The following is a 27,856-nucleotide window of genomic DNA, read 5'->3' as shown; positions in this document are numbered from 1 at the left end:
ATTGTTGTTGGTGGTGGTGGTGTTGGTACTGGTGTTGATGGTGATGTTGGCATTATTGGTGCTGTTGTTGTTTGTTGTTGTTGTTGCTCTATGTTTACTATTATAATTACTATTATCATTTATTAAGTCATTTCATTTTTCTTTCTCACAAAAAACAATCAGATGTACGTCATACATATGTGTCATGTTAGGGCATGTGAGATTTTTTTTTTTTTTTTTGATTGAAAAGAAGAAAAAAAGAAAAAAAGTGTAAGAAAAGGGAATCACACATACACATTTTCAGATACATAGAAAAAGAAGAAAATGAGAGAGAAACATTTGGGGTTGGTGGCAGGTGGGGGCTAGGGTAGTGGGGGTGGGGTGGGGTAGGGGTTAAAAAACCAAGACAGAGACACACATTTTGACAGAAACATGGACGGGCGCAATAGCCGAGTGGTTAAAGAGTTGGACTGTCAATCTGAGGGTCCCGGGTTCGAATCACGGTGACGGCGCCTGGTGGGTGAAGGGTGGAGATTTTTACGATCTCCCAGGTCAACATATGTGCAGACCTGCTAGTGCCTGAACCCCCTTCGTGTGTATATGCAAGCAGAAGATCAAATACGCACGTTAAAGATCCTGTAATCCATGTCAGCGTTCGGTGGGTTATGGAAACAAGAACATACCCAGCATGCACACCCCCGAAAATGGAGTATGGCTGCCTACATGGAGGGGTAAAAACGGTCATACACGTAAAAGCCCACTTGTGTGCATACGAGTGAACGTGGGAGTTGCAGCCCACGAACGCAGAAGAAGAAGAAGAAGGAGAAGAAGAAGACAGAAACATGGAAAGAGAACAAACTATGTTTTTATCTCTTTTTACTTTTTACATGATTTTTTTTTTTTAAGAATCAAATAGATGCAATGAAATATTTGCATACATTATTCCTGTCACATTCTAGTCACTCCTCCTCAACATTTCAGAGTTTGTGTACACAGTCATGGAAGTCTGGGAAAGTCTTGGGGAAAATGGAGAGAATCATTTCACAGGGACTGGAAAAGTCTTGGAAATGTTTCGCCCTTTTCCAGGGTCTAGAAGTAGAAGTCTTGGTAATTGGTCTTTCAGTCTGAGGGTTTGGGGGGGGACTGATCTCAGTATCAGCGCCTGTTGTTGGATTAAGGGTGGATATTTTTCCAGTCCCCTGGGTCAGCATATGTGGAGACATGCTCATGCCTTGATTCTGTTTGTTTGTGCACACATGCAAAAGAGCAAATATGCATGTTAAAGCGGGTAAACATGGGTTATTGAAACGCAAACTTGACCAGCAGGTCCACCTCTGAAAATGGGGCTGTGGCTGCTTATATCTTCAGCAATACACAGTAAAGTCCACTCATAGACAAGACCTGCAGCTCACAAACTCAGAAAGAAAGAAACCTTGTTTTATGGCTTAGCATAGTTTGTGACATCCTTTGGTGGGTGGCCTTGTGATGACGTATCATCAGCCTGCTGAACTTTGGTGGAGTTAGATGAACGTGGCATGAGTTTGAAATTCAGTTACTACATTTTGTGATCTTATCAGTGGTATCATTGATTTTGCTGAACAAAAGTCATGTAATCCCAAGAGGAAGAAGTCTTCTTAAAGAATGGTGATTGTCTTCCTGACTTATAAGTTGTCTTTATCCAGTCAGGTGACCGCCACCTCACTGACAAAGCATACGCGTCAACAGTAGTCAAGGATGTCAAAAGAGGGCGATAGTCAGGGATGTAAAGGGGAGGTAACCAACTTCGGGAGGTTATCAGCCGTAGCTACTTTCGTTTTCTCCGCATAGGCGGGTAGTAGTTTGCACAGGACAGGAATCAGACCCCTTCCGGAGTCTGTACTAGTGGGTCACGGTAAGTTTGTTACTTGAACGTAATTTTAGGAAGAAAATTTCCTTTTTTGTTGTGTCTTTCAGGTTACTATACTCGTAGTGGCTATGTGCCTGGGCCAATCTGCAAATACAACTGGACAGAAGTATACCATCTGGCCATGGAGAAGAACAAGTACCTCAATCCGCCGGTATGAATACGTTTGTGAACGTTAAACAGGAATATAAGTACCGTAACTGTGTTGCAAGACGAAGGTTGAATGTTATGTGCCTTGGTTGTATGAAGAGTAGTAGTACATAGTGGACAAGTAACTGTACTGTTACAGTGTTGTATGACGACCGTTGAATATTATATGTGCCTTTCTCTTGTACAGATTTAGAGTATGATATCCGTCTTTTCCTCTTTTGTTCTTGTAAATGATTGATTGATGTGGATACTTCTATAGTGCCTATCCTCGGTCAGAGACCAAGCTCTAAGCGCTTTACATACACGGGGACATTTGCACCACAGGCTGCCTACCTGGGTAAAGCCGACTGACGGCTGCCACTGGGCGCTCATCATTCGTTTCTTGTGTCATTCAATCAGATTTCAGACGCACACACATACTCACTCAGACAGACATGTAACATTTTACGTGTATGACTGTTTGTTTGTTTTTTTATTTACCCCGCCATGTAGGCAGCCATACTCCGCTTTTGGGGGTGTGCATGCTGGGTATGTTCTTGTTTCCATAACCCACCGAACGCTGACATGGATTACAGGATCTTTAACGTGCATATTTGATCTTCTGCGTGCACATACACACGAAGGGGGTTCAGGCACTAGCAGTTCTGCACATGTGTTGACCTGGGAGATCGTAAAAAATCTCCACCCTTTACCCACCAGGCGCCGTCACCGTGATTCGAACCCAGGACCGTCAGATTGAAAGTCCAACGCTTTAACCACTCGGCTATTGTGCCCGTCAGATTTAGAGTATGATATCTGTCTTTCCCTCTTTTGTTCTTGTAAATGATGAACCATTTGATTTACTGCCAAAAGAAAACACAACCCACAGCTGTAAACCAATAAATAAGCTTCAAGCTATTGAATGAGTTTATAAAACAAGTATTGTAAATTATACTCAGTGAACAAGGGACATCTGTGCGAGCCATCACGCACAAGAAGGTGAACGGTGGTCACAAAACAATATGGGTGACTTCTGCACTGAAGTGATGAGCTCTCTCCTTGGGAAGAGCAGCCTAATTTCACGCAGAGAAATTCTGTTGTGACAAAAAAAAAAAAAAAATTATACAATACAATTCAGTACAATAGCTTTTTCATTTTCATGGTGGCAGTATGCTGAGATGCTTATCTGATAATACAGTGTCAGTGAAAGTCTGGGTTAGAATCCCAGTCTCGCCAGTCAAACTGGAAAATCAAACTGAGCGTCTAGTCATTCGGATATAATGATAAACTGAGGTCTTTGTGCAGGACACGCTTGGCGCTCTTGAGCATTGCCATCTGGCAAACTTTTGTAGCAGGAATCCACTCTGACATGTGCACAAATATATACACATTTGTATTTGTATTTCTTTTTATCACAACAGATTTCTCTGTGTGAAATTCGGGCTGCTCTCCCCAGGGAGAGCACGTCGCTACACTACAGCGCCACCCATTTTTTTGTATTTTTTCCTGCGTGTGGTTTTATTTGCTTTTCCTATTGAAGTGGATTTTTCTACAGAATTTTGCCAGGAACAATCCTTTTGTTGCCGTGGGTTCTTTTACGTGCGCTAAGTGCATGCTGCACACGGGACCTCGGTTTATCGTCTCATCCGAATGACTAGCGTCCAGACCACCACTCAAGGTCTAGTGGAGGGGGAGAAAATATCGGCAGCTGAGCCGTGATTCGAACCTGCGCGCTCAGATTCTCTCGTTTCCTAGGCGGACGCGTTACCTCTAGGCCATCACTCCACATGCATTCAAGGCCTCACTAAGCACGTTGGGTTATGCTGCTAATCAGGCATCTGCCCAGCAAATATGGTTTTGGATATAATATGGACTCATCCAGACACAGTGATGGGTCCTTGAGAAACTGGAACAGAAATTGAAACCACGGCACGACATACCGCTCACTGGGTGGGGTCATGACACTGGGGTGGGGTCATGACACTGGGGTGGGGTCACGACACTGGGTGGGGTCATGATACTGGGTGGGATCATGACACTGGGGTGGGGTCACTGCACTGGGGATGGGGTCATGATACTGGGTGGGGTGGGGTCACAACATGGGTGGGATCATGACACTGGGGTGGGGTCATGACACTGGGTGGGGTCACGACGTGGGTGGGGTCATGACACTGGGTGAGATCAAGACATTGGGGTGGGGTCATGACACTGGGTGGGATCAAGACATTGGGGTGGGGTCATGACACTGGGTGGGGTCACGACATGGGTGGGGTCATGATACTGGGTGGGTTCATGACACTGGGTGGGGTCACGGCGTGGGTGGGGTCATGATACTGGGTGGGGTCATGACATTGGGTGGGGTGGGGGTCATAACACTCACTGAGGGTGGGGTGGGGGGTGTCACGACACTGGATAGTGTGGGGTCACGACACTGGGGTGGGGTCACACCACTGGGTGGAGTCATGACACCCATAGGGTGGTACAATGACACTCACTGGATGGGGTCACGACACTAGGTGGGGTCATAACACTCACCGGTGAGGTCACCACACTGGGGTGGGGTCACAACACTGGGGTGGAGTCATGACACTCACTGGTTTTGTTTTTTCTGCAGGCACGCGTGTTCAGCTACCTGATCGTGGAGGACGCGGAGATCTTCCCGGGGAAGATGGCCTGCGACCACAACGGCAGCATGAAGAAGCTGCTGACTGGAGAGAACCTCATCTCCCAGATGAGCAACTACTACGAGTTCCTGTCATCCAATGCCATCACGGCCAACGGTCTGTGGACCTCACCGTACCTGGACTCGTGGGGGCTGGGGCTGATGCTGACCTACTCCATCCCTGTCACCAGCAACGTCACTGGAAAGTGAGTGTGCAGTGTCTGTTTGTTATGTGGAGTTATGTTTGTGTGGGGGGTTTTGGGGTGGGGAGTGGGGGTGTCTTGGTATGGGTCAATGTGTGTGTGTGGGGGGGGGAGGTGCTGGGGGGGTGGTGGTGGGGGGGTCAGTGTGTGTGGTTCAGTGTGTGTGTGTGTCTTTGTGTGTTGGTTCGTATATGTGTGTGTATGTGTGAGAGATAGAGACAGGAAGAACGTTGCTGTAGAAATTTCACATGTCCAGACAAAGATTTAAACTGAAAGGACATTTTTACACCAGTGGCTACAATATGTGAGTCTGATGTGGAAGTGCGCGTGCGTGTGTGTGTGTGTGTGTGTGTGAATGTGTGAAGGTGTTAGAAAAATGTTTGCTGCAAAGATTCCAGGTGTCCTCACAAAATTTAAACTGAAAGGGCATTTTTACACTGGTGGGTACATACAAATTGTTAAATTTTCTGCAGAAATATTGCACACCCTTTTGTTGCAGTGGTAGGGGTTTTTTGGTTTTTTTTGCATGTGCTAAGTGCATGCTACACACACGGCTTCTGTTTTTTGAATGACTAGCGTCCAGGCTGCCACCACTCAAGGTCTAGCGAAGAGGAAGAAAATACAGGTCCACAACTACATGCATGTATATGAATGTGTATTGTGTGTGCGTGTGTTTATGTAAGTTTGTGCCTGCCTATGTGTGCGTATTTGTTAGGGTAGCTGTTAGATACACATGTATGTTAAAATGTATGTATGCAGTGTGTGTGTGTGTGTGCGCGTGCGTGCGTGTGTGTGTGCGCGTGCGTGCGTGCGTGCGTGCGTGTGTGTGTGTGTGGTCACATTTTGGTGTGTGTATGTAACATAGATATAATGTTTTATGTTATCAAAAGCGTTTTTGTAAAGCACCTAGAGCAGATTTCTGGATAGTGTGCTATATAAGTATCCATTATTATTATTATTATTATAAGTGTGGGAATCGATCCCTCAGCAGACGCGTTACTACTGGCCCCCCACTTCTTCTTCTTCTTCTCTCTTCTTCTGCGTTCGTGGGCTGCAACTCCCACATTCACTCGTATGCATACGAGTGGGCTTTTATGTGTATGACTGTTTTTACCCTGCCATGTAGGCAGCCATACTCCATTTTCGGGGGTGTGCATGCTGGGTATGTTCTTGTTTCCATAACCCACCGAACGCTGACATGGATTACAGGATCTTTAACGTGCGTATTTGATCTTCTGCTTGCGTATACACACGAAGGGGGTTCAGGCACTAGCAGGTCTGCACATATGTTGACCTGGGAGATCGTAAAAATCTCCATCCTTCACCCACCAGGCGCCGTCACCGTGATTCGAACCCGGGACCCTCAGATTGACAGTCCAATGCTTTAACCACTCGGCTATTGCGCCCGTCGGCCCCCCACTTCAAAATCAAATGTTTTGTGGTAACAAGCTCCTCTCAGTGGATGATGTGAGCTTCAGGTTCAGTTTCACTTTCTCAGAGAGGTTTCAGTGAGTTTGGACAAATCCATATACGCTGCACTACATAATTATGCCGGGCACATGCTTGACAGCAGCATAATCCAGTGCGCTAGTCAGGCCTTGAATGATAATGCAATATATGGCCGAGAGTGTGTAGTGATGGCCTAGAGGTAACGTGTCCACCTAGGAAGTGAGAGAATGTGAGCACGCTGGTTTGAATCACAGCTCAGCCACCGATATTTTCTCCCCCTCCACTAGACCTTGAGTGGTGGTGTGGACGCTAGTCATTCGGATGAGATGATAAACTGAGGTCCCGTGTGCAGCATGCACTTAGCGCACGTAAAAGGACCCACGGCAACAAAAGGGTTGCTCCTGGCAAAATTCTGTAGAAAAATCCACATCTATGGGAAAAACAAATAAAACTGCATGGCGCTGTAGTATAGCAACATGTTCTCCCTGGTGAGAGAAGCCCGAATTTCACACAGAGAAATCTGTTGTGATAAAAAGAAATCCAAATACAAATATATTTGTGTTCCTATCACAGCAGATTTCTTCTACAGAATTTTGCCACGGGTTTCTTTTTTTTCAGTGTGCCAAGTGTGTGTGTGTGTGTGTGCTGCATGTGGGACATTGGTTTATCATCTCATCCGAATGACCAGATGCTCAGTTTGATTTTCCAGTCTTCTTCTTTTCTTCTGCGTTCACTCGTATGCACACGAGTGGGCTTTTACGTGTATGACCGTTTTTACCCCACCATGTAGGCAGCCATACTCCATTTTCGGGGGTGTGCATGCTGGGCATATTCTTGTTTCCATAACCCACCGAACGCTGACATGGATTACAGGATCTTTAACGTGCGTATTTGATCTTCTGCTTGCATATACACATGAAGGGGGTTCAGGCACTAGCAGGTCTGCACATATGTTGACCTGGGAGATCGTAAAAATCTCCACCCTTTACCCACCAGATGCCGTCACCGTGATTCAAACCCGGGACCCTCAGATTGACAGTCCAACGATTTAACCACTCGGCTATTCCACCCATCGATTTTCCAGTCAAACTTGGGGAAAAAGGACGACACTGAAAATTGAACCCAGACCCTCGTGGACACTGTATTGGCAGATGAGCGTCTCAACCATTCTGCCAACCTCCCCCATTGTATTGTATTTGTCTTTGCATTTGTATTTCTTTTTATCACAACAGATTTCTCTGTGTTAAATTCAGGCTGCTCTCATCAGGGAGAGTGTGTCGTTACACTACAGCGCCACCCATTTTTTTGTATTTTTTCCTGCGTGCAGTGTTGTTTTTCCTATCAAAGTGGATTTTTCTACAGAATTTTGCCAGGAACAACCCTTTTGTTGGCGTGGGTTCTTTTACGTGCGCTAAGTGCATGCTCCACACGGGACCTCGGTTTATCGTCTCATCCGAATGACTAGCGTCGAGACCACCACTCAAGGTCTAGTGCAGGGGGAGAAGATATCGGCGGCCGAGCCGTGATTCGAACCAGCGCGCTCAGATTCTCTCGTTTCCTAGGCGGACGCGTTACCTCTAGGCCATCACTCCACATGTATTGTATTGTATTGTATTGTATTGTCTGTGTCTGTGTCTGTGACAGGTACATTGGGGTTGTGGGCATCGACGCATCGCTGGACGTGATTGAGAACTTTCTGTCCAAGCACCAGTGGGGCTCCGTCTATTCCTTTCTGATCAACAACAAGGGGGAGACCATCTTCCATCCCCGACTCAAACCCAGCAAAAAGGTGACGGTGGAGAGAGAGGAGTATGTGTGAGAAAGGGGAGTGTGAGTGTGTGTATTTGTTGGGGGGGGGTGTTTGTTTGTTTGTTTGTGTGTGTGTGTGTGTGGTTGGGTGTGGGTTTGTGTTTGTGTGTGCAGGTTTGTAGGTGTGGGTGTGTGGGTGTGGATGTGTGGGGGTAGTGTGTGTGTGTGTGTGTGTGTGTGTGTGTGTGTGTATGATAGAGTGAGTATTCATGTGGGTTTAGGTGTGTGTGAGTATATGCATGGGAATGTGAGTGAGTGAGTGCAGGCATTCATATGTGTGTGTGTGTGTGTGTGTGTGCGTGTGTGTGTGTGTGTACGTGTGTGTGTGTGTGTGTGTGTGTGTGTGAGCGTGCCTGTGAATATAAAGGCACACATGTATGAAGGCTTTGGTGTGTTCTGTGTGCACTTATGTGCATATTTATACATGTGCACACCTGAAATGCTAGGCTTACTTCAAAAGTGCAGTTCAACTTTGATGGACCAGTACTACAAGGCTATGTCTAAACAATTGTGACTTTTTAAAAAGAAAAATCCTGAAAAACTGTTTTTAAACTGAAACATAACAGACAAAACAATATTACAGAACAGCTTTTCCATATTTTAAATCATCCCATATTTCAGAATATAGATTTTGAACATGCATGAAAGCAAGAAGACTGAACTTAATTAACTGGTCACTGCCCTGTGACGTATATTTACATCCGCAAAAATGCTTTGCTATTTGCCTCACAATGTGCATATGTGTCTACATCATTGCAGGATTTTTTATTTATTTATTTATTTTTTTACAGTTCTTCTTTAACGTTGATGTGTCTCAACAACTACCAGTCAGAGAGCTTGATATGTTTACTTTCATTATCCACGAGGAGTAACAGCCAATCATGCTCTGTATGGTAATCATTGGATGTTAGATATTGGATGTTATTTTCGGTACCCTCTCAGAAAATTTTTAAATGGCGGACACAAAAGCACAACTTGGCTCCAGTGGCTTGAAACAGCAGCATGTTGAAAAAAAACCTGTTGTGATTTTGTCACCCAAAGATGCTGCAGAAGCTTTACAAAATCTTTGAAGACAATGAAGTGATTGCTTGTGGTGACGAAATCTGATCAGATGGTTTGTTTGACGAGGATGAGAGTGACTGATGATTTGTGAGAGTGATTGATGATTTGCAGAGAGGGTGGGTGAGGGGGTGGGGGTAGTTGTATGGTGAGTAACAAAAAAATCCCAGTCCTTATATGAGACTTGAACCTGTGGACACTAGTTCCATAGTCAGGCACATTACCCACGGGGCCACCTTCCCACGCAAGGCAGTTCAGTTGTGGAAGCTGTGGGGAGTGTCTTGTCAACGTCTTCAGTGTTAACTGGTATCATGGGGGACTATTATTGGAGGGACATGGTGGCGGTCTTCACCATGGGGAGACGCTCACTCCGTCTGGCTCCACGACAAGGTCATCATTGTCATCAGTAGGGTGCTTAGTAGGTAGCGTCCTAAGTACATTAAATTAGAACAGGCACTACTGAACACCACAGAAGTGACTCAGCAGCAGTGCAGGGTCTCCTCTGGTGTGTGGCCCTCCTGGCGACCTACCATCAATGGTTCCCTGTGGACTGCTGGCACTGTGTAAAAAAAAAAAAAAAATTCCCTAAACACAGACAGACAAACCCAGGTGTGGCTGTGTATGGGGCACTTGGAATAAACAGTACAGGAGTAATGCCACTGAAACAGCGCAGAAGACAGGGCAGCAAAAAAAAAAAAAAAAAAAAAAAAAAGTTGTGGAAGCTGACGACTGACGGTTGTTGCCCACCCGGATGTGGCTGTGTATGGGGGACTTGGAATGAACGGTATAGGAGTAATGCCACAGAAACAGCGCAGAAGACAGGGCAGCAGCAAAAAAAAAAAAAAAAAAAAAAAGAAAAGAGAAAAGTTGTGGAAGCTGACGACTGACAGTCGTTGCCCACCCGGGTGTGGCTGTGTATGGGGGACTTGGAATGAACAGTATAGGAGTAATGCCACTGAAACAGCGCAGAAGACAGGGCAGCAGCAAAAAAAAAAAAAAAAAAAAAAAAAAAAGAAAAAAAGAAAAGAAAAAAGCTGCGGAAGCTGACGACTGACGGTTGTTGCCCACCCGGGTGTGGCTGTGTATGGGGGACTTGGAATGAACGGTATAGGAGTAATGCCACAGAAACAGCGCAGAAGACAGGGCAGCAGCAAAAAAAAAAAAAAAAAAGAAAGAAAAGAAAGAAAAGAGAAAAGTTGTGGAAGCTGACGACTGACGGTCGTTGCCCACCTGGATGTGGCTGTGTATGGGGGACTTGGAATGAACGGTATAGGAGTAATGCCACTGAAACAGTGCAGAAGACAGGGCAGCAAAATAAAAAAAAAGAAAAGTAAAGAAAAAAGTTGTGGAAGCTGACGACTGACGGTCATTGCCCACCCGGGTGTGGCTGTGTAGGGGGGACTTGGAATGAACGGTATAGGAGTAATGCCACTGAAACAGTGCAGAAGACAGGGCAGCAAAATAAATAAAAAAAGAAAAGAAAAGAAAAAAGTTGTGGAAGCTGACGACTGACAGTCGTTGCCCACCCTGGATGTGGCTGTGTATGGGGGACTTGGAATGAACGGTATAGGAGTAAAGCCACTGAAACAGTGCAGAAGACAGGGCAGCAAAAAAAAAAAAAAGAAAAAAAAGAAAGAAAGAAAAGAAAAAAGCTGCGGAAGCTGACGACTGACAGTCGTTGCCCACCCAGGTGTGGCTGTGTATGGGGCACTTGGAATGAACGGAACAGGAGTAATGCCACTGAAACAGTGCAGAAGACAGGGCAGCAAAATAAAAAAAAAAAAAGATAAGAAAAGAAAAAAGTTGTGAAAGCTGACGACTGACGGTCGTTGCCCACCCGGGTATGGCTGTGTATGGGGGACTTGGAATGAACGGTATAGGAGTAAAGCCACTGAAACAGTGCAGAAGACAGGGCAGCAGCAAAAAAAAAAAAAAAAAAAAAAAAAAGTTGCGGAAGCTGATGACTGACGGTCGTTGCCTTTCCTTTTCACAGCTGCTGGAGGACCCCATCTTCATCCCCATCGGTGAGCTGGAAATGCGCGTCGGGAAACCGGCAGAGTTTCTGGAGCTGCAGGAACGCATGCAGGCCGGGGAGACGGGGAAGATCCTGTTCCCCAAGGCTCTTGACGGAAAAATGCGCGTAAGTTCACAGCGTGCGGTGTGTTTTGGGGGACTTATGGTTGTGTGAGGTGATGTGGGATGGAGGTTTGGATCCTTGCGTGTGCTGTGTTTTGCTTATTGTTGTTTTTGTTTTATGTATTGTTTATTTGTGTGTTTGTTGTGCTCTTGTGTTGTTTCACGTCATTAGTGGAAGTAATGTTTGACAAAAATGATTTTAGATTTGTGTGTGTGTGTGTGTGTGTGTGTTGAGGGTGAAAGAATAAGCGTGTGCAGCTTTTTTTACATCATGCCCTCATCCTGCCCTCCTGCCCTGTGTGTGTGTGTGTGTGTGTGTGTGTGTGTGTGCGTGCGTGTGTGTGTGTGTGTGTGTGTGTGCGTGCGTGTGTGTGTGTGTGTGTGTGTGTGTGTGCGTGTGTGTGTGTGTGTGTGTGCGTGTGTGTGTATGTGTGTGTGTGTGTGCGTGTATGTGTGTGTGTGTGTATGTGTGTGTGTGTATGTGTGTGTGTACGTGTGTGTGTGTGTGTGTACGTGTGTGTGTGTGTGTGTGTGTGTGTGTATGTGTGTGTGTGTGTGTGTGTGTGGTGTGTGTGTGTGTGTTTAAGCCTATATCTGCATTAAGAATTATGTTTATTGATCTCTGTTTTGAATGTAAGAATCATTTTCAATGTTCAATCCTTTTTCTGCAGTTATAATTGCGTTGAAAAATCAAACTGCATTTTGATCATAAGAAACAGTTTAACATGTTTTCAGTCCATTTCTGCAATTAAATTCATTTTGAAATGAATACCCCATTTTCTTTTTTTTTTTTTTTTTTGGTTGTTGTTCCAGACCTTCTACTTTGGCTCCCTGAAAGACTCTGAGTACTGCTTCGCCTTCAGTCTGGCAGAAGAAGACAGGGTTAGTAGATACCTGTTCACTTTGTTGTGGTGAATTCCAGTGTCAACGGCATGCTAAGTCATGCTTTCAGAATCCATTAACTGCATCGTGTTTATGTGTGCGTGTGCGTGCACACGTGTGCTGTCTGCTGTGCAGGCGGTTAAAATGTTTCTTGTTGTTTCTATCCCTGTGTGTGTGTGTGTGTGTGTGTGTGTGCGAGCGTGCGCGCGCGTGTGTGTGCATGCATGCATGGGGTTGTGTGAATGTGTGTGTGTGTGTGTGTGTGTGTGTGTGTGTGTGTGTGTGTGTGTGTGTGTGTGTGTGTGTGTGTGTGTGTGTGTGTGTGCATGCATGGGGTTGTAAACACTCAACCTAAGAGTGGAAACTTTTACACAGCCTTTATAAATCATGTTCATTCGCCCTTGCTTGTGTCATAGTTTAACTTAAAAGCATTGTACTGTTTGACAGTTCTGTTCAAACTGAACAGTGATGCTGTCTTTGTTGTTTTTGTTTTGTTTTGCTTTTTAAATAGGATAATATAGTCTGCTGAATAGTTATGGTCGGTATGTGATCTGTTCAGTTTATGTTAAAAAAAAAAGAAAAAAGATCTGTTGTAATTCTGTATCTTTTCATGCAAAATGCTTGTTTTTAAGTGTCTGTGATATGTGAACATTGTGTTAGCAGCATGACCTGAAGAGTCACACACAAGAGCACAGATGCATGCATACACATGTACACAGACACACCTCTTGCACACACAAACACACATGCATACACAAATACAGACACACACATACACACACATACACATTAACACACTTATACAAAACACTTAAGACAGTGATTCAGACATTCAAACCTAATATGAATACAATGAACACACACATGCACACACACACACACACACATGCACCATGCCTCCCCTTACATATCCTCACCCAATTTCACCCCCCTCCACTACACACACACACACACACACACATGCACACACACACACACACACACACACACACATGCACACATGCACGCACACACATGCACACACACACACACATACACACACACACATGTGTGTACACAATGTATCTGAAAATAAAATTTTGACTAACACACACACACACATATACACACTTCATAATTCTCCCCCCAGCAACCCCCCCTACAAAAATGATGGTCTCCTTCTCCGTGTAGGAGTTCCGACGCTCCCAGGAACCAGAGGACAGGTCCGGAATCGGCAAGAGCTACTACAACCTCTTGGAAGAGTACAACAGCCCCCTCCTTCGCTTGGAGCTCCCCGGGGTCTTCGAAGAGATCGATGTGCGGGAGAAAGAGTCCCGCTACCCGGGTCTGCGGATCACCTACAACTACTCCACCATTTTCCTGGCTCCCCAGAGCCACTGTGACCCCATCAAGTACATGTACAACGACAGTCTGGCGGCCAAGACCCTGGACGCTCACCTGTGGATCAACGGCGACCAGGAGGACATGGGCTGCGAGACGGGCCTTCAGAAGTTTGACAAGGGCGTCAGGTGAATACTGTGTTTTTCTGTCGTTTTTGACTCACTTGTGTAAACAAAGTGAGTCTATGCTTTAACTCTCTCCATACGAACGGCGAAAGAGACGACGTTAACAGCGTTTCACCCCAATTACCATCATCAAAATATTGCAAGCGGAAGGCTCTTATACTGAAGACGTGAATGTTGACAAAGAATACCATAATTCTGACGACGGAAGCTAAAGGTTGGGTCATTCAGACACCCACTGGACATCCGAGGGGTCTGTGTAGAGGAGAAGAGAGGGCTGGCCGTACTGAGTGAGTTAACCTAGTGTTCGGTTGTCTGTGTGTGTGTGTGTGTCTGTGTGTCCGTGGTAAACTTTAACATTGACATTTTTTCTGCAAATACTTTTGTCAGTTGACACCAAATTAGGCATGAAAATAGGAAAAATTCAGTTCTTTCTAATCATCTTGTTTAAAACAATATTGCACCTCTGGGATGGGCACAAAAAAATAATAAAAGAAGCCTAATTATATGCAAACTGCATTTACTGTTACATTTATATTTTTGGTATTCTCTAAACTTGGCACTTTGACCTCTTATTCTGACACAACAACAAGAGGAGTCATTATTGTCATTTTTTTTGTTCAAACAGGAACTTCTTTTGCTAAGCATGGAAGTTTTATTTATTTTGCAAACGTTTTGGTGCAGAGAGTAAAGAAGGGAAATTATTCTGTAATTAATGCTAGGGGACGTAATTTATCACAAGTGAGTCTTGAAGGCCTTGCCTCTCTTGTTTTGGTTGTTGTTGTTTTTTGCTGCCTCTGTCATTTGTGGCCTTACTAACCCTTGCAGTTCAGTCTAGGTTTCTCCCACACCCCTCACACCCCCTACCCACCCCCCCACCCCCACAGCCCCTTTCCTCCCCCTACACAGCCACACCTGTGTTCTTAATGCTTATGCAATTTTGTTTTTAGTGCAGTTGATATTTAATGTCAGTGTGTGTGTGTGTGTGTGTGTGTCTGTAAGGGATGGACATCTGTACATATATGTGTGTGTGTGTGTGTGTGTGTGTGTGTGTGTGTGTTCTATGAAATGCATTTTGTTTTAATCTAAGCCTTATTTCCTTCATAGCTTTTATAATCTGATTCATCTCTTTAAGTGTGAGTTTTCATTCATATGAACACACTGGATGTTTTCCATTGTCAGATAGCGGCAGATGTGTTTTCTAAGGCATGTTTATAGTCAACTGGATGATGTAAGGCGCTTTGAGCAGCATTGGTGCTGGATATCCCGCCATAGAAAAAATATGTATTATCATTATTGTTTATCGCAGTCCCCAGCGCTTGTATTTGAGACTTGGCTTCCTTCCCTTTGTGGCTTTTTTTCCTTCTGGTTCTGATGGCTTGTGTTCAGTTTTGCTGATCACTCAGTCAATCAATCAGTGGTGTGATGGCCTAGTAGTAACGCATCCACCTAGGAAGCAATAGAATCTGAGTGCACCGGTTTGAATCCCACAGTCGCCAGTATTTTCTCCCCATCCACTAAACCTTGAGTGGTGGTCTGGACGCTAGTTATTCGGATGAGACAGTGAACCCGACGTCCCATGCGCAGCATACATTTAGCGCACGTAAAAGGACCCATGGCAACAAAAGGGTTGTCCCTTGCAAAATTCTGTAGAAAAATCCACTTCAACAAGAAAACAACAAAAATTGCAATATTATTATTATTATTATTATTATTATTATTATTTCTATTATCATTATTTTCATTATTATTACTCCTAAATCGTCATAACTGAAAATTAGTGACAAGGGAAGGATTATACAACTGAAAAGGGGGCTGTTGAGGTGGAGGGGTGGGTAAGGGGATTGAGGAAGGAAGAGAGAGAGAGAGAGAAAGAACAGAATGTGGAAAAGATAGAGAGTGCAAAATAGAAAATGGAGAGGGTGAGCGTCAGTGATTGGAGAAAGAAAAACCCCATAATATTGGAAGAGTGTGTGTGAGATGGGGGGGAATGGGTGGAAGCGGGATTAGGACAAAGAATTAATCAATAATCAAATATTGTATGCAATACTTCTATAGATTATTTTACGAGGAGAGGTCTGTGTGGAAACAGGGCAGACGTGCTGATCACCCAGCCAATCGAGGAAGTGTGGAGGACGCGGAACTTTGACTCCATCGACAAGATCAAGTGGACCAACGTGGGACTGCGCAGTGGGGTGTTCAGGACCTACCCTGGTCATCGGTCCACCCGCGGCTATGACCCCACCCAGTGAGTGGTTTGTGTGCTATTGTTATTGTAGTGTGACGGGCGCAATAGCCGAATGGTTAAAGCGTTGGACTTTCAACCTGAGGGTCCCGGGTTCGAATCACGGTAATGGCGCCTGGTGGGTAAAGGGTGGAGATTTTTACGATCTCCCAGGTCAACATATGTGCAGACCTGCTAGTGCCTGAACCCCCTTCGTGTGTATATGCAAGCAGAAGATCAAATACGCATGTTAAAGATCCTGTAATCCGTGTCAGCGTTCGGTGGGTTATGGAAACAAGAACATACCCAGCATGCACACCCCCGAAAACGGAGTATGGCTGCCTACATGGCGAGGTAAAAACGGTCATACATGTAAAAGCCCACTCGTGTGCATACGAGTGAATGCAGAAGAAGAAGAAGTTATTGTGGTGTCCCAGGTCAGCAGATGCGCAGATCTGCTTGTGCCTGAACCCCCTTTTATGTGTGTACGATTGCAGAAGGTCAGATGAACACATTAAAGATCCTGTGATCCATGTCAGCAGTTCAGTGGGTTATGGAAACAGAGAAGAAGACACCCAGCATGCATACCCCCTGAAAATGGAGCATGGTTGCATGCATCCATGGTGTGGTAAACATGGTCATAGACGTAACATCCCTCTCACACATGTGAGTGAATGTGGGAGTCGCAGCCACCAAATGCAGAAGAAGAAGAAACAAAAGCAAAGCTGCTCAACAAGTAAGGGGAGGGAGGGAAGAAATATACAAAAACAGCTTGTCTTTTAAGTAGGAGAAATAAATGCAAAACTGCTCAACAAGTAAGGGGAGGGAGGGAAGAAACATACAAATCAACTTGACTTTTAAGTAGGACAAACAAATGCAAAACTGCTCAACAAGTGAAACAAGCAAACAAGAAGAAGAAGAAGAAAAAAGTCTGCAAAAAAAAACCTTGACTTCTCCAGTTGTCCATGATCACAAGTGCATGAGTTTCTAAGCAGACAAACAAAGGCAAAACTGCTCAAGAGAAAAAACAAAAACAAAAAAAAAACAAAAAAAACAAGGGAAGAAAAAAACAACAACAAATGTATCCTTGACATATCTTGGGCACAGTAGCCGAGTGGTTAAAGTGTTACACTTCCAATCTGAGGGTCCAGGGTTCGACAAGAACACACTCAGCATGCACACCCCTGAAAATGGAGTATGGCTGCCTGCATGGCAGGGTAAACAAACAAAACGGTCGTGCATGTAAAATGCTGCTTGTCTGACTGAGTGTGTATGTGGGCATGGCTGAAATCTGATAGAATGACACAGAAAACGAATGATGAGCGCCCAGTGGCAACTGTCAGTCGGCTCTACCCAGGTAGGCAGCCTGTTATGCAAATGACCCTGTGTTTGTAAAATACTTAGAGCTTGGTCTTCAACTGAGGACAGGTGCTACATAAGTATATCCATACCATTCATCATTCATCTCTCCAGGCGTCCGTGGTATAAGCGCACGAGCTCGGCCCCACACAAGACATCCATTTCCACCCCCTACATGGACTCGGCCGGCGTGGGCAAAATCAACACCATCTCGCAGGCAGTTTTCGAGGGCATGATCCCGCGCAAGGAGCACGAATGTGACGGGATGGAGAAAGGGAAGCTGCTTGGGGGGTGTCCGTGTGAGGAGGACACTGACTGCTTGATGAGTAAGTGGTGGTGGTGGTGGTGATTTATTTATTTATTTATTTTAAATTTTATCTTTTTGTGCTATTTCTCTCTGTGTGTGTGAAATGTGTGGCAGAGGACTATTTATTTATTTATTCATCTATTTATTTTATTATTTATTTATTTTTTGTATCTTTTTTTGCTGTTTCTCTGTGTGTGAAATGTGTAGCAGAGGACTATGTATTTATGCATTTATTTATTCATTTATTTATTTATTTATCTATTTCATCTTTTTGTGCTATTTCTGTGTGTGTGAAATGTGAGGCAGAGGACTATTTATTTATTTATTTATTTATCTGTTCATCTTTTTCTGCTGTTTCTCTGTGTGTGAAATGTGCGGCAGAGGACTATTTATTTAGTCATTTATTTAATCTTTATGTGTTGTTTCTCTGTGTGTGAAATGTGTGGTAGAGGACTATTTATTTATGTATTTATTTATTTATTAATTCATTTGTTTATTTATTTGATCTTTTTGTGCTATTTCTGTGTGTGTGAAATGTGAGGCAGAGGATAGACAGGGAGAGGTAGAAGAGAGTGGTGGTGTTGTCTTCACTGGTGTCCCAACCACATCAACAGAGGTCAAGGGGAAGGTGAAGATGAAATTGAAGGAATGGGATTCGTTTCAACAACAAAAATAGCTATTTTTTGAGGGGTGTAAGGGGATATGGGTGGGGGGGTGGGGGGTTTGGGGGGGGGTGAGAGGGAGAGGGGTGGTATGGTCTCCCATTTGCAGCAAGACATGTTCCAGTAATTTTTTTTTTTTATTCAGTTGTTAGAGAGTTTCATAAGTTGCACATACTGGTGCATGTGTGATTGCAAACATACATATATGTCCACACACCCCTTGCACACACAGATGCACACACAGATGCACACATACACACACACACACACACACACACACACACACACACATTCACATGCACACACACATACATACACACATTCACACACACACATTCACACACATGCTGACATGCACACATGTTACCTCCCCTTCCATTCTCCTAAAACACACACACACACACACACACACACACACTTTTACGTCCACTTTCCCACTCTTAGAAAAGCCTCAGTGAATAGTGGTAGCACGTTTTAGCAGATAACTGCTGACGCTGTGCATGTTAAGAAAGTAGTACTGAGTATGACCAAGTAATCTGTTCTAATCCATGCAAACAGTTTGCTTGCTATCTTGTACAAAGAGGAAGAAAATTCACATCATATTTTTGCAAAATGTCTGCATTCCTGTAAAGTTGTTGAATTGAGGAGTCAGTCTTCTAGTTCTAAGAGTTTTTGTGTCCCATTTTGATTTGCTGTCATCCTGGTCACGGCGCCCTGGTGGGTGAAGGGTGAAAATTTTCAGATCTCCCAGGGCAACAGATGTGCAGACCTGCCAGTGCCTGAACCCCCTTTGTGTGTAAACTCATGCAGAAGATCAAATAGACATGTCAAAGATCCTGTAATCCATATCTGTATTCAGTGGGTAGTGGAAACAAGAACATACCTGGCATGCATACCCCCTGAAAACAGAGTAGGGCTGCGTATACGAGTAGGGTAAAAACGGTCATAAATGTAAAAGCCCATTCTTGTCAAAAAGTGAATGTGGGATTCACAGCCCATGAGTTTCAGTTTCAGTTTCAGTAGCTCAAGGAGGCGTCACTGCGTTCGGACAAATCCATATATGCTACACCACATCTGCCAAACAGATGCCTGACCAGTAGCGTAACCCAACGCGCTTAGTCAGGTCTCGAGAAAAAAGAAAAGAAAAAAAAGGTGAATAAATAATAGATAAGCGTACATAAATAAGTAAATAAATTAATAATAATTAAAATATATAAAAAAGGGGTAGTAGTAATAATAACAATAATAATAAATAAATAAATAAATAGATAAATAAATAAGACAACAGCCCATGAATGAAGAAGAAGAAGATTTGCTGTAAGGAGTGTGTTTTAGGTACTGATTGCTGTGCGTTCTGTTACCCTCCATGTGCCCTGATGGGGTGAAAGAATTGAATCAAACTGGATTGAAATGTTTGACAAAAACAATAAGAAAAACCACACCAAAAACAAAGCCCCCCCGAAAAAAAAGTGTGTGAGAGAGATAAAAGAAAGGAGAAAAACAACAACAACACCCTGTACATCCTCCACATAAACACATGCACGCATGCACGCACGCACGCAGCACGTACACACACACACACACACACACACACACACACCATGCACAAACATGCACACATACAAACCAAACACAACACACACACACACACACACCCACAAGGTGAAGAGACTCCATTCACCCATTCCACGCATCATGATGATTCTCCCCAAAACGGGGTTTCCAACCAACTGTGGCTCGTTTCAGAGGTCTGCTACCTGAGCAAAGCCCCGGGCCACTACTCGGACCTTCTTCTTCTTCTGCATTCACTCGTATGCACACGAGTGGGCTTTTACGTGTATGACATTTTTACCCCGCATGTAGGCAGCCATACTCCGTTTTCGGGGGTGTGCATGCTGGGTATGTTCTTGTTTCCATAACCCACCGAACGCTGACATGGATTACAGGATCTTTAACGTGCGTATTTGATCTTCTGCTTGCATATACACACGAAGGGGGTTCAGGCACTAGCAGGTCTGCACATATGTTGACCTGGGAGATCGTAAAAATCTCCACCCTTTACCCACCAGGCGCCGTCACCGTGATTCGAACCCGGGACCCTCAGATTGACAGTCCAACGCTTTAACCACTCAGCTATTGTGGGGTTTCCAACCAACTGTGGCTCATTTCAGAGGTCTGCTACCTGAGCAAAGCCCCGGGCCATTACTCGGACCGACACAGGTGCTCGACGGAGCGTGTGGAGGGGGTGACTGGGCTGGACATCCTGTACGATGACTTCCACAACCGCTCCATGGAGAGCATGCAGGCCAGCGACTTCCGCAAGTCTTGTGGACTGACCTACACCTGCCCGGACGGCAGAGAGGAGTGCCAGACCAGGTTGGGCGCTTTGTGTGACGAGTCGCTGTTTTGTTTTTGTTTTGTGTGTGTGTGTGTGTGTGTGTGAAGTGAAGTCAAGTCAAGTCAAGTCAAGATTTTATTTCATGATGGTAAACTGAATAAGCAACAGTTGCTTTTTTTCTCTGTGTGTGTGTGTGTGTGTGTGCTTGTGTGTGTGTGTGTGTTTTGTATTCAATTTTATATCTTCCCACTTTAAGTGGTATTAATATATTTATGTGTGTGTGTGTGTGTGTTTATCTGAGTGAATGCTTCCATAAACATGTGCAAGCACACATGATTTTGAGCTTGTGCACATCAGCTGAATCGAGAGGGCAAAAAGTATCAACCCCTCAAACAGGTTGCCCCCTCAAGCAGATCAGTATTTGCATACAGGACGGCGATAAAACTAACAACAACTGTTGTCAGACATGATATCATGCGAATACAGAAATTCAAACCATCGAATGACAGAGATTTAATTACACGCTTGCCAGTATGCTGTATGGCATGGGGCGGCAGCAATGAAGAACCGCCAATGTTGTCTCTGCTGGGCCATTCTCTGAAGGGTACTGCAGGTGTGGCTCAGGGTCTTCTTCCTCGACTGTGGCGAAGAAATGCAAAACAAGACAGCAGCTTGGTGCATAGGCTGCAGGAATGGAAGACGGCTGTCTGTGGGGATAGAGGATGCTGCATGTCTAAACACAAGGGAGGTAATATACACTAAGGGAGGCTACTAGCTGCAGATACTTCCTTCAGCTTGAGCAGAGAAGTCTTTCCTACAGGACTAGGAATCAGGCCCCTGTCGGGGAAGTATGCATCAGTGGGACATTATATGTATGTTAAAGTAAATGCAGTTTTACGATTAAGAAAATTTTTTTTTCTACCTTACTGTGCTTGTGAGTCACAGTATAGTGTACTTGTTAACTCTTTCACTGCTATAGGCTACTTTAGTTGACCAGACAGTGCTCCGCCTTAGGTGACTTTGGTCAACATCTAGGGGTCATGTTGATAATACCACTTTTCATATTGTAACAAAGCTTGACAGCTGCAGGCCATTAGAACAATGACTAACCTTTGCCCTCTGACCGAGTTTGAAGTGAACCAGTCCATTGTGTTGTTTTGACATGAACCGAAGCCTCTGAATTAGAGCATCGTTTCTGAAATATTTGGCACTGGGAGTGTTTTTCACACAGAAACTTGATGCTGAAAGAGTTAATCAAATAAACGCAATTTCAGAAAAAGAAAATTTTGTATTCGGGGTCGCAGGTGCTACCTGTTCGACAGCAAAGCATACCTGGTGATGGACCCAGACTTCCTGACGGCCAGCGCATTGGATGAGAGCCGCTACGAGCAGGTGACGCTGGGCAGCAAAGAGGGGGAGGTGATGAAGCACCTGGTCAACTACCACCACTTCTTCCGGCGCAAGGAGTCTATCGACTTCCAGGGATCCTGCCGCATCACACCCAGTGAACCCAAGGTAATTGTCTGTTGGAATGTCCAGGTGTGTGTTCTGTTCGTTATTTCTCTTAACTCATTCTACTCCATGGTACGAGTTAACTTGTACTATGATTACTTCCCCTGTGTGGACCAGGTACGAGTATTCTTGTACCATTACACCATTCTAATTTCGTTCATTCTTGCTTGGTACAGTTGGCATACTAAACTGAACCATTTATAGATTTCGGAAGCATGAAAACGAAGTTTTGTTTGACCGATTAAATGAGCAATTCTCCATCGATTTTCACTGTTTTGGTGAACCACCATGTTTTTTTTTTCTGCAGTGGTCTCATGTAATGCTGGTCCAGGGTAGTTGTAGCAGGCTTGTAGCTGTCGGGTAGAATGAACTAATCATGAGGTAGTGTCTGTTGAATGTCCAGGTGTGTGTTCTTTTACTTCTTTTAATCATGAGGTAATGTCTGTTGAATGTACAAACATTTAGTTCAGCATTAGTAAGAAAATACAGACTCTTATGTATACATTGAAAGTTGATGCCTTCTAAGCCAAAATATACCAGGAATATTGCGTGTGTATGCAGACATAGAATAACTAATATGCATATTCTTTCATGGGTAATAATAAATGAGTTCATTCCTATACTCTCCAACAACTCAGTTTCAAAATGTTTAACTCTTTTTCCTTAACTTACACACTAAACACACACACTTTTCTTTTTCACCCTATCTAAAATCACTTCAGTGAACAGACATTAAATTGATAACCCACGCAAATACCACAGATTCCTTATATTTTGTTTACTGCTGTTCCTCATTAGACCGTGATGGACAAGACAAATTCAATTACCAATGAAACCTGTCTCTATTTATTTATTTATTTATTATTATTATTATTATTGTTACTACTTTTATTTATTTATTTATTTATGTATGCTTATAGTTGACTTCATCAAGTTTTTGCGCCTTATACATATTATTAGTAGTGGTAGTAGTTATTTTTTTTATGTATTTATCTATTATTTATTCACCCCTTATTTATTTTTTAAAATTTTTTTCTCTCAAGGCCTGACTAAGCGCGTTGGGTTACGCTGCTGGTCAGGCATCTGCTTGGCAGATGTGATGTAGCGTATATGGATTTGTCCGAACGCAGTGACGCTTCCTTGAGCTACTGAAACTGAAACTGAAACTGTCTCTGCCACACACACACACACACATACACAGGTGACCCTGCAAGGAATGCCGCAGAAGCCGGAGGACCACGATGACTACCAGAAGAACAGGGGCCCCATCCCCAAGTTCCACAGTGAATTTGGATGCATTCAGGACGTCGTTAGCTTCTCCGCTGTGGACGATAATCTGGGTGAGGTTTTTTAAAACTTAGAGGTTACCCCCTGAAAACGGAGTATGGATGCCTACTTGATGGGATAAAAAAACGGACTTGCACATAAAAGCCTGCTCACATGCGTGAATTTGGGAGTTGTAGCCTTTGAATGCAGCAGCAGCAGAAGAAGATGTAGAAGAAGAAGAAGAAGAAGACATAGAAGAAGAAGAAGATGTAGAAGAAGAAGAAGAAGAAGAAGATGATAATGAAGAAGAAGAAGGAGAAACTAAGAGGGAGGGAGGAGGGAGTAGTGGGGGTAGAAAGGGACAGGAGATGGTAGGAGGAGGTTGGGGAATGGGGACATTTTTGATGAAACGAAGACTTTTCCAGCCAATTTTTCATGAAGTATACTCAAGTTCAGTTTCGTTGGGACAAATTGTGATAATATGAACAAATGATAAGTGGGAACAAATAGGAGATGGGAGGCCCCACTATAAAAAAAAAAAAAAATCAGTTCATGAGGTCAAAGGTCAAGGTCATGATATGACTTCCTAAAACAAGTGTCGTGAGTATGACAGAGGTTGTGCCTTTCATCAACAAGATTCATCAAACTTGTCGTAGTGATTGGCCACAGAGAAACCATGAACCCCTGTGAAATTCAGTGTCAAGATTTCTGAAGTTCAAGGTCATTGTACTGCACGAGTGTAAACGCAACAGAACTTGGATCTTGCATCCAGTCTTAACAAGCATTGTGTTGATAACTGGTTGGTTGTGGTGATAGCGAAAACCCTGTTGAAAGTCAAGGTCAGGGAGCAGAGGTCAAGACCAGATCATGACACGCATGGTGAGGTTGAAAAGGTCATACATGTAATAGAAGAAACAGATAAACATGGGAACTGTTGTAGCCCATGATTCATACAGCAGAAGAAGACGATGATGACATGGAAAAGTTTTGGAAGCACCATCAGGGCTCCAAATACCCACCTATTGATTCATCTGGGACAGCTGATCATTCTTTCTGGCTAACAAGTGGAAATGCTTTCCTCACTTGTCTGTTGATATTGACATGTCAAAGCTGCTTTGCTGTTTTTACACTCCACTGGACCTACCTATCTTTCTGACCATCTGACTGTCTCTGCCTTTCGCTCTTCACTGGAAACACATGTTTTCAAAAGCTATCCTTAAGCGGTCTTCTTCTTCTTCTTCTTCATTCCCTTGACCGCTGGGGTCGTTGGGGGGAAGATGTCATAGCTCGCCACGCCGTTCTGTTGGCAGCTGTCGTGAGGAGATCTGGCATCATTATTTTGGTCCATTCCTTGACGTTGTCGGACCAGCTCTTTCTCTGCCGCCCCCGTCTGCGCCCTCCCTCTACAGTCCCTTGCAGGATGGTTTTGGAGAGGGTGTTATGTCGTATGACATGACCATCTGCTTGGCAGATGTGGTGTAGCGTATATGGATTTGTCCGAACGCAGTGACGCCTCCTTGAGCTACTGAAACTGAAACTGAAACATGACCAAACCATGCCATCTTCCGCCGTTTGACGGTCGCCAGCAGTGGTTCTTGGGGCCCAACAAGGTTGCTGACCACAGTTTGATATTTCTGCAACATGCCTCATGCCTGACAACACCCTTTGCATGAATGAGCAATGAGAGAAGGGTGGGAGTGATGGGAGACGATCAAATACACACGTTAAAGATCCTGTAATCCATGTCAGCGTTCGGTGGGTTATGGAAACAAGAACATACCCAGCATGCACACTCCCGAAAACGGAGTATGGCTGCCTACATGGCGGAGTAAAAACGGTCATACACGTAAAAGCCCACTCGTGTACATACGAGTGAACGTGGGAGTTGCAGCCCACGAACGCAGAAGAAGAAGAAGAAGAAGAGGAGAAGAAGTGAGGGGAGAGAGAAAGAGAGAATGGTCAAGAGTGGCTCAACTTCATGTAACATGGAACTTTGAAATGAAGCATCCTGAGCTCTTTTAGAGAGAAAGGGCTCTATACAAATGTACATTATCATCATCATAATCATTATTATTATTATTATTATTGATACCCCTTTTCTCCTTATGTGTAGTAGTATCTTCATTTATTTGCTGGTGTTTTTCTCTTAAGAAAAAGAAAAAAAAAAGAAAAAAAAAGACAAATGAATGTGATTGCTTTCCACCTTGTACATGTGAATTGAATAAAAATAAGTTTGAAAAAATTAAAGAATTTTTATTATTATTATTATTAATAGTAGTAGTAGTAGTAGTAGTAGTATTACTACAACAACTATTATTATTATTTTTTTTGTTTTGTTATTGTTATTATCACTGTTTGTTTCCAGGCCCAAGTGGAATGATCACGGGCAATGTGTCTGGGCCCTGCATGTCTGGGTTCTACTATGTGACTGCGCTGCCAAAGACCAACCTGTATCTTCTGGTCATCGAGAACTACCAGATCTTCAAAAAGTCCATCTTCTACAACTTCAACTGCAAAATGACTCGCAGGTAGGCATTTGACCTGTGTTTTTTTTTTTTATCTTGGTACCAGTGAATCTGTGCATTCTGAGCCCTGCTGATTAACTCGTAGGTGTTTGGGCATGTTTATTGTTAGCATCAGTGATTTGGTATTGCATTGAGACTTGTTATTGGGTTGTGTAAGCTGATGTGAGTATGTGTGTGATGGCTAAAGTTTGGGGATACAAACATGTATTTTCCAGCCGTGTTTTGAAAATCATTGACATTGAGGTCCGTGTTGTGGAAGGCAGAAGAAGAAGAAGAAGAGATTATTAATGTATTATTATAATAATTATTATTAATGTATCATTATTATTGTTATCATTGATATTATTGTTATTATCAGTGATTATTGTTATTATTGTTATCATTATTTTATATATATATATATATATATATATATATATATATATATATATTATATTATTCTTCCAACCAACAGCGTGGTGAACAGCGGCGCCTACCGCATTGTCAACGGAACGTGCGCGCACGAGGACCCAACGGAGACCACTCTGTCCCAGAGGAACATGTGCCCCAAGTTGAGGGACATCGCCATCAAGTGCACCTACACCACGGCCAGCAGCATCACCGCCAGTGCCGTCTTGATCGTGGGCAGCGTCCTCTTGTCGCTGTGGGCTTGAGGAGAAGGGGTCTGTGTACGTCACTGGGAGATTTTTCTCTTGTGTGTGAAATCCTCCGCCACCCCCCGCCCTCCCTGCTGTGTGGGCTTGACCGTCATGTCAGAGGAACAACAAAACCGAAGAAAAAGACAACAACAGTATTGTATTATTTTTTATTCTGATTTGATATGGATACTTATATAGCGCCAATCCTTGGTCAGAGACCAAGCTCTAAGCGCTTCACAAACTCGGGGGCCGTCATTCACGGAGCAGGCTGCCTACCTGGGTAGAGCCGACTGACGGCTGCCATTGGGCGCTTATCATTCGTTTCCTGTGTCATTCAGTCAGATTTCAGGCACACACGCATGCACGCTCAGACAGACATGTAACATTTTACATGAATGACCGTTTTGTTTATTCACCCCGCCTTGTAGGCAGCCATACTCAGTTTTCGGTGTTGTGCATGCTGGGTACGTTCTTGTTTCCATGACCCACTGAACGCTGACATGGATCTTATATGGTAACATACAAAGTTATCAGCTGCACACACAGAAATTGGTCTTTTTGGCTTGAGTGTGCATAATGTTGGACATATGAGACGCAATCATATTCTGTTAACTTTTTGTTGCAGCAGATTTCTCTGTATGAAATCCTTGCTGTGGGTTTGTTTCTTGTCAGACAGGTCAGGTGAATAAAACTACAAAAAGAAGAGGAAAAGAACAATATTGTTTTGCATTGTATTGTATTTATTTTTTGTCACGGCAGATTTCTCTGTGTGAAAATTTCTGCTGTGAGCTTGAATGTCACGTTAGAGGAAGAAACACACGCACACACACACACACACACAAAAGCTAACAAAAAAAAAAAAAGAAGGAAAAAAAACCCAAATTGTATTATATTGTTTTGCATTAATTTTTGTCACAGTAGATTTCTCTTGTGTAAAATCCCTCCTGTGACGCTTGCTTGTCAGGTCAGAGTAAAATAACAACGAACAGAAGAAGAAATGCAGTATTGTATTACATTTTATTATCTTTCATCATAGCACATTTCTCTGTGTGTGAAATCCCCTTGCTGTGGGGCTGGATTGCCAGGGTTGAAGGAAAAAAAAAAAAAAGAAAAAGAAGAAGAAAAAAGAAAAGAAGTTAACGAAAAAAAAACAGGAAGGGAAAGGTTCTGTTACCAACAGTATTGTATTGTTTTATTTTGTATTACTTTTTGTCGCTAGATTCCTCCGTGTAAAATCATCGCTAGAGATTCCTCCGTGTGAAATCATCACCAGAGATTCCTCCGTGTGAAATCATCGCTAGAGATTCCTCCG

General features: G+C 43.7%; 1 protein-coding gene across 1 annotated transcript in view; it reads left to right on the top strand.

The window, feature by feature from the left end:
- Positions 1–27,651, top strand: part of LOC143280468 (voltage-dependent calcium channel subunit alpha-2/delta-2-like) — a 42,669-nt gene extending 15,018 nt beyond the window's left edge. The window contains exons 10-22 of the mRNA XM_076585122.1: positions 1,933–2,036; positions 4,626–4,879; positions 7,970–8,114; positions 11,187–11,333; positions 12,143–12,211; positions 13,382–13,719; positions 15,806–15,961; positions 17,411–17,622; positions 20,437–20,641; positions 21,908–22,118; positions 23,317–23,455; positions 25,747–25,909; positions 26,361–27,651. Of these exons, the coding sequence (XP_076441237.1) occupies positions 1,933–2,036; positions 4,626–4,879; positions 7,970–8,114; positions 11,187–11,333; positions 12,143–12,211; positions 13,382–13,719; positions 15,806–15,961; positions 17,411–17,622; positions 20,437–20,641; positions 21,908–22,118; positions 23,317–23,455; positions 25,747–25,909; positions 26,361–26,559 (2,342 nt within the window). The 3' untranslated portion in view covers positions 26,560–27,651. The remainder of the gene's footprint in view (positions 1–1,932; positions 2,037–4,625; positions 4,880–7,969; positions 8,115–11,186; positions 11,334–12,142; positions 12,212–13,381; positions 13,720–15,805; positions 15,962–17,410; positions 17,623–20,436; positions 20,642–21,907; positions 22,119–23,316; positions 23,456–25,746; positions 25,910–26,360) is intronic.
- Positions 27,652–27,856: the final 205 nt, after the last annotated feature.

This window comes from Babylonia areolata, chromosome 3, assembly GCF_041734735.1.
Source record: "Babylonia areolata isolate BAREFJ2019XMU chromosome 3, ASM4173473v1, whole genome shotgun sequence".
In the NCBI taxonomy this organism is placed as follows: Eukaryota; Metazoa; Mollusca; class Gastropoda; order Neogastropoda; family Buccinidae; genus Babylonia; species Babylonia areolata.
This window is presented reverse-complemented; position numbering and strand designations above follow the sequence as displayed.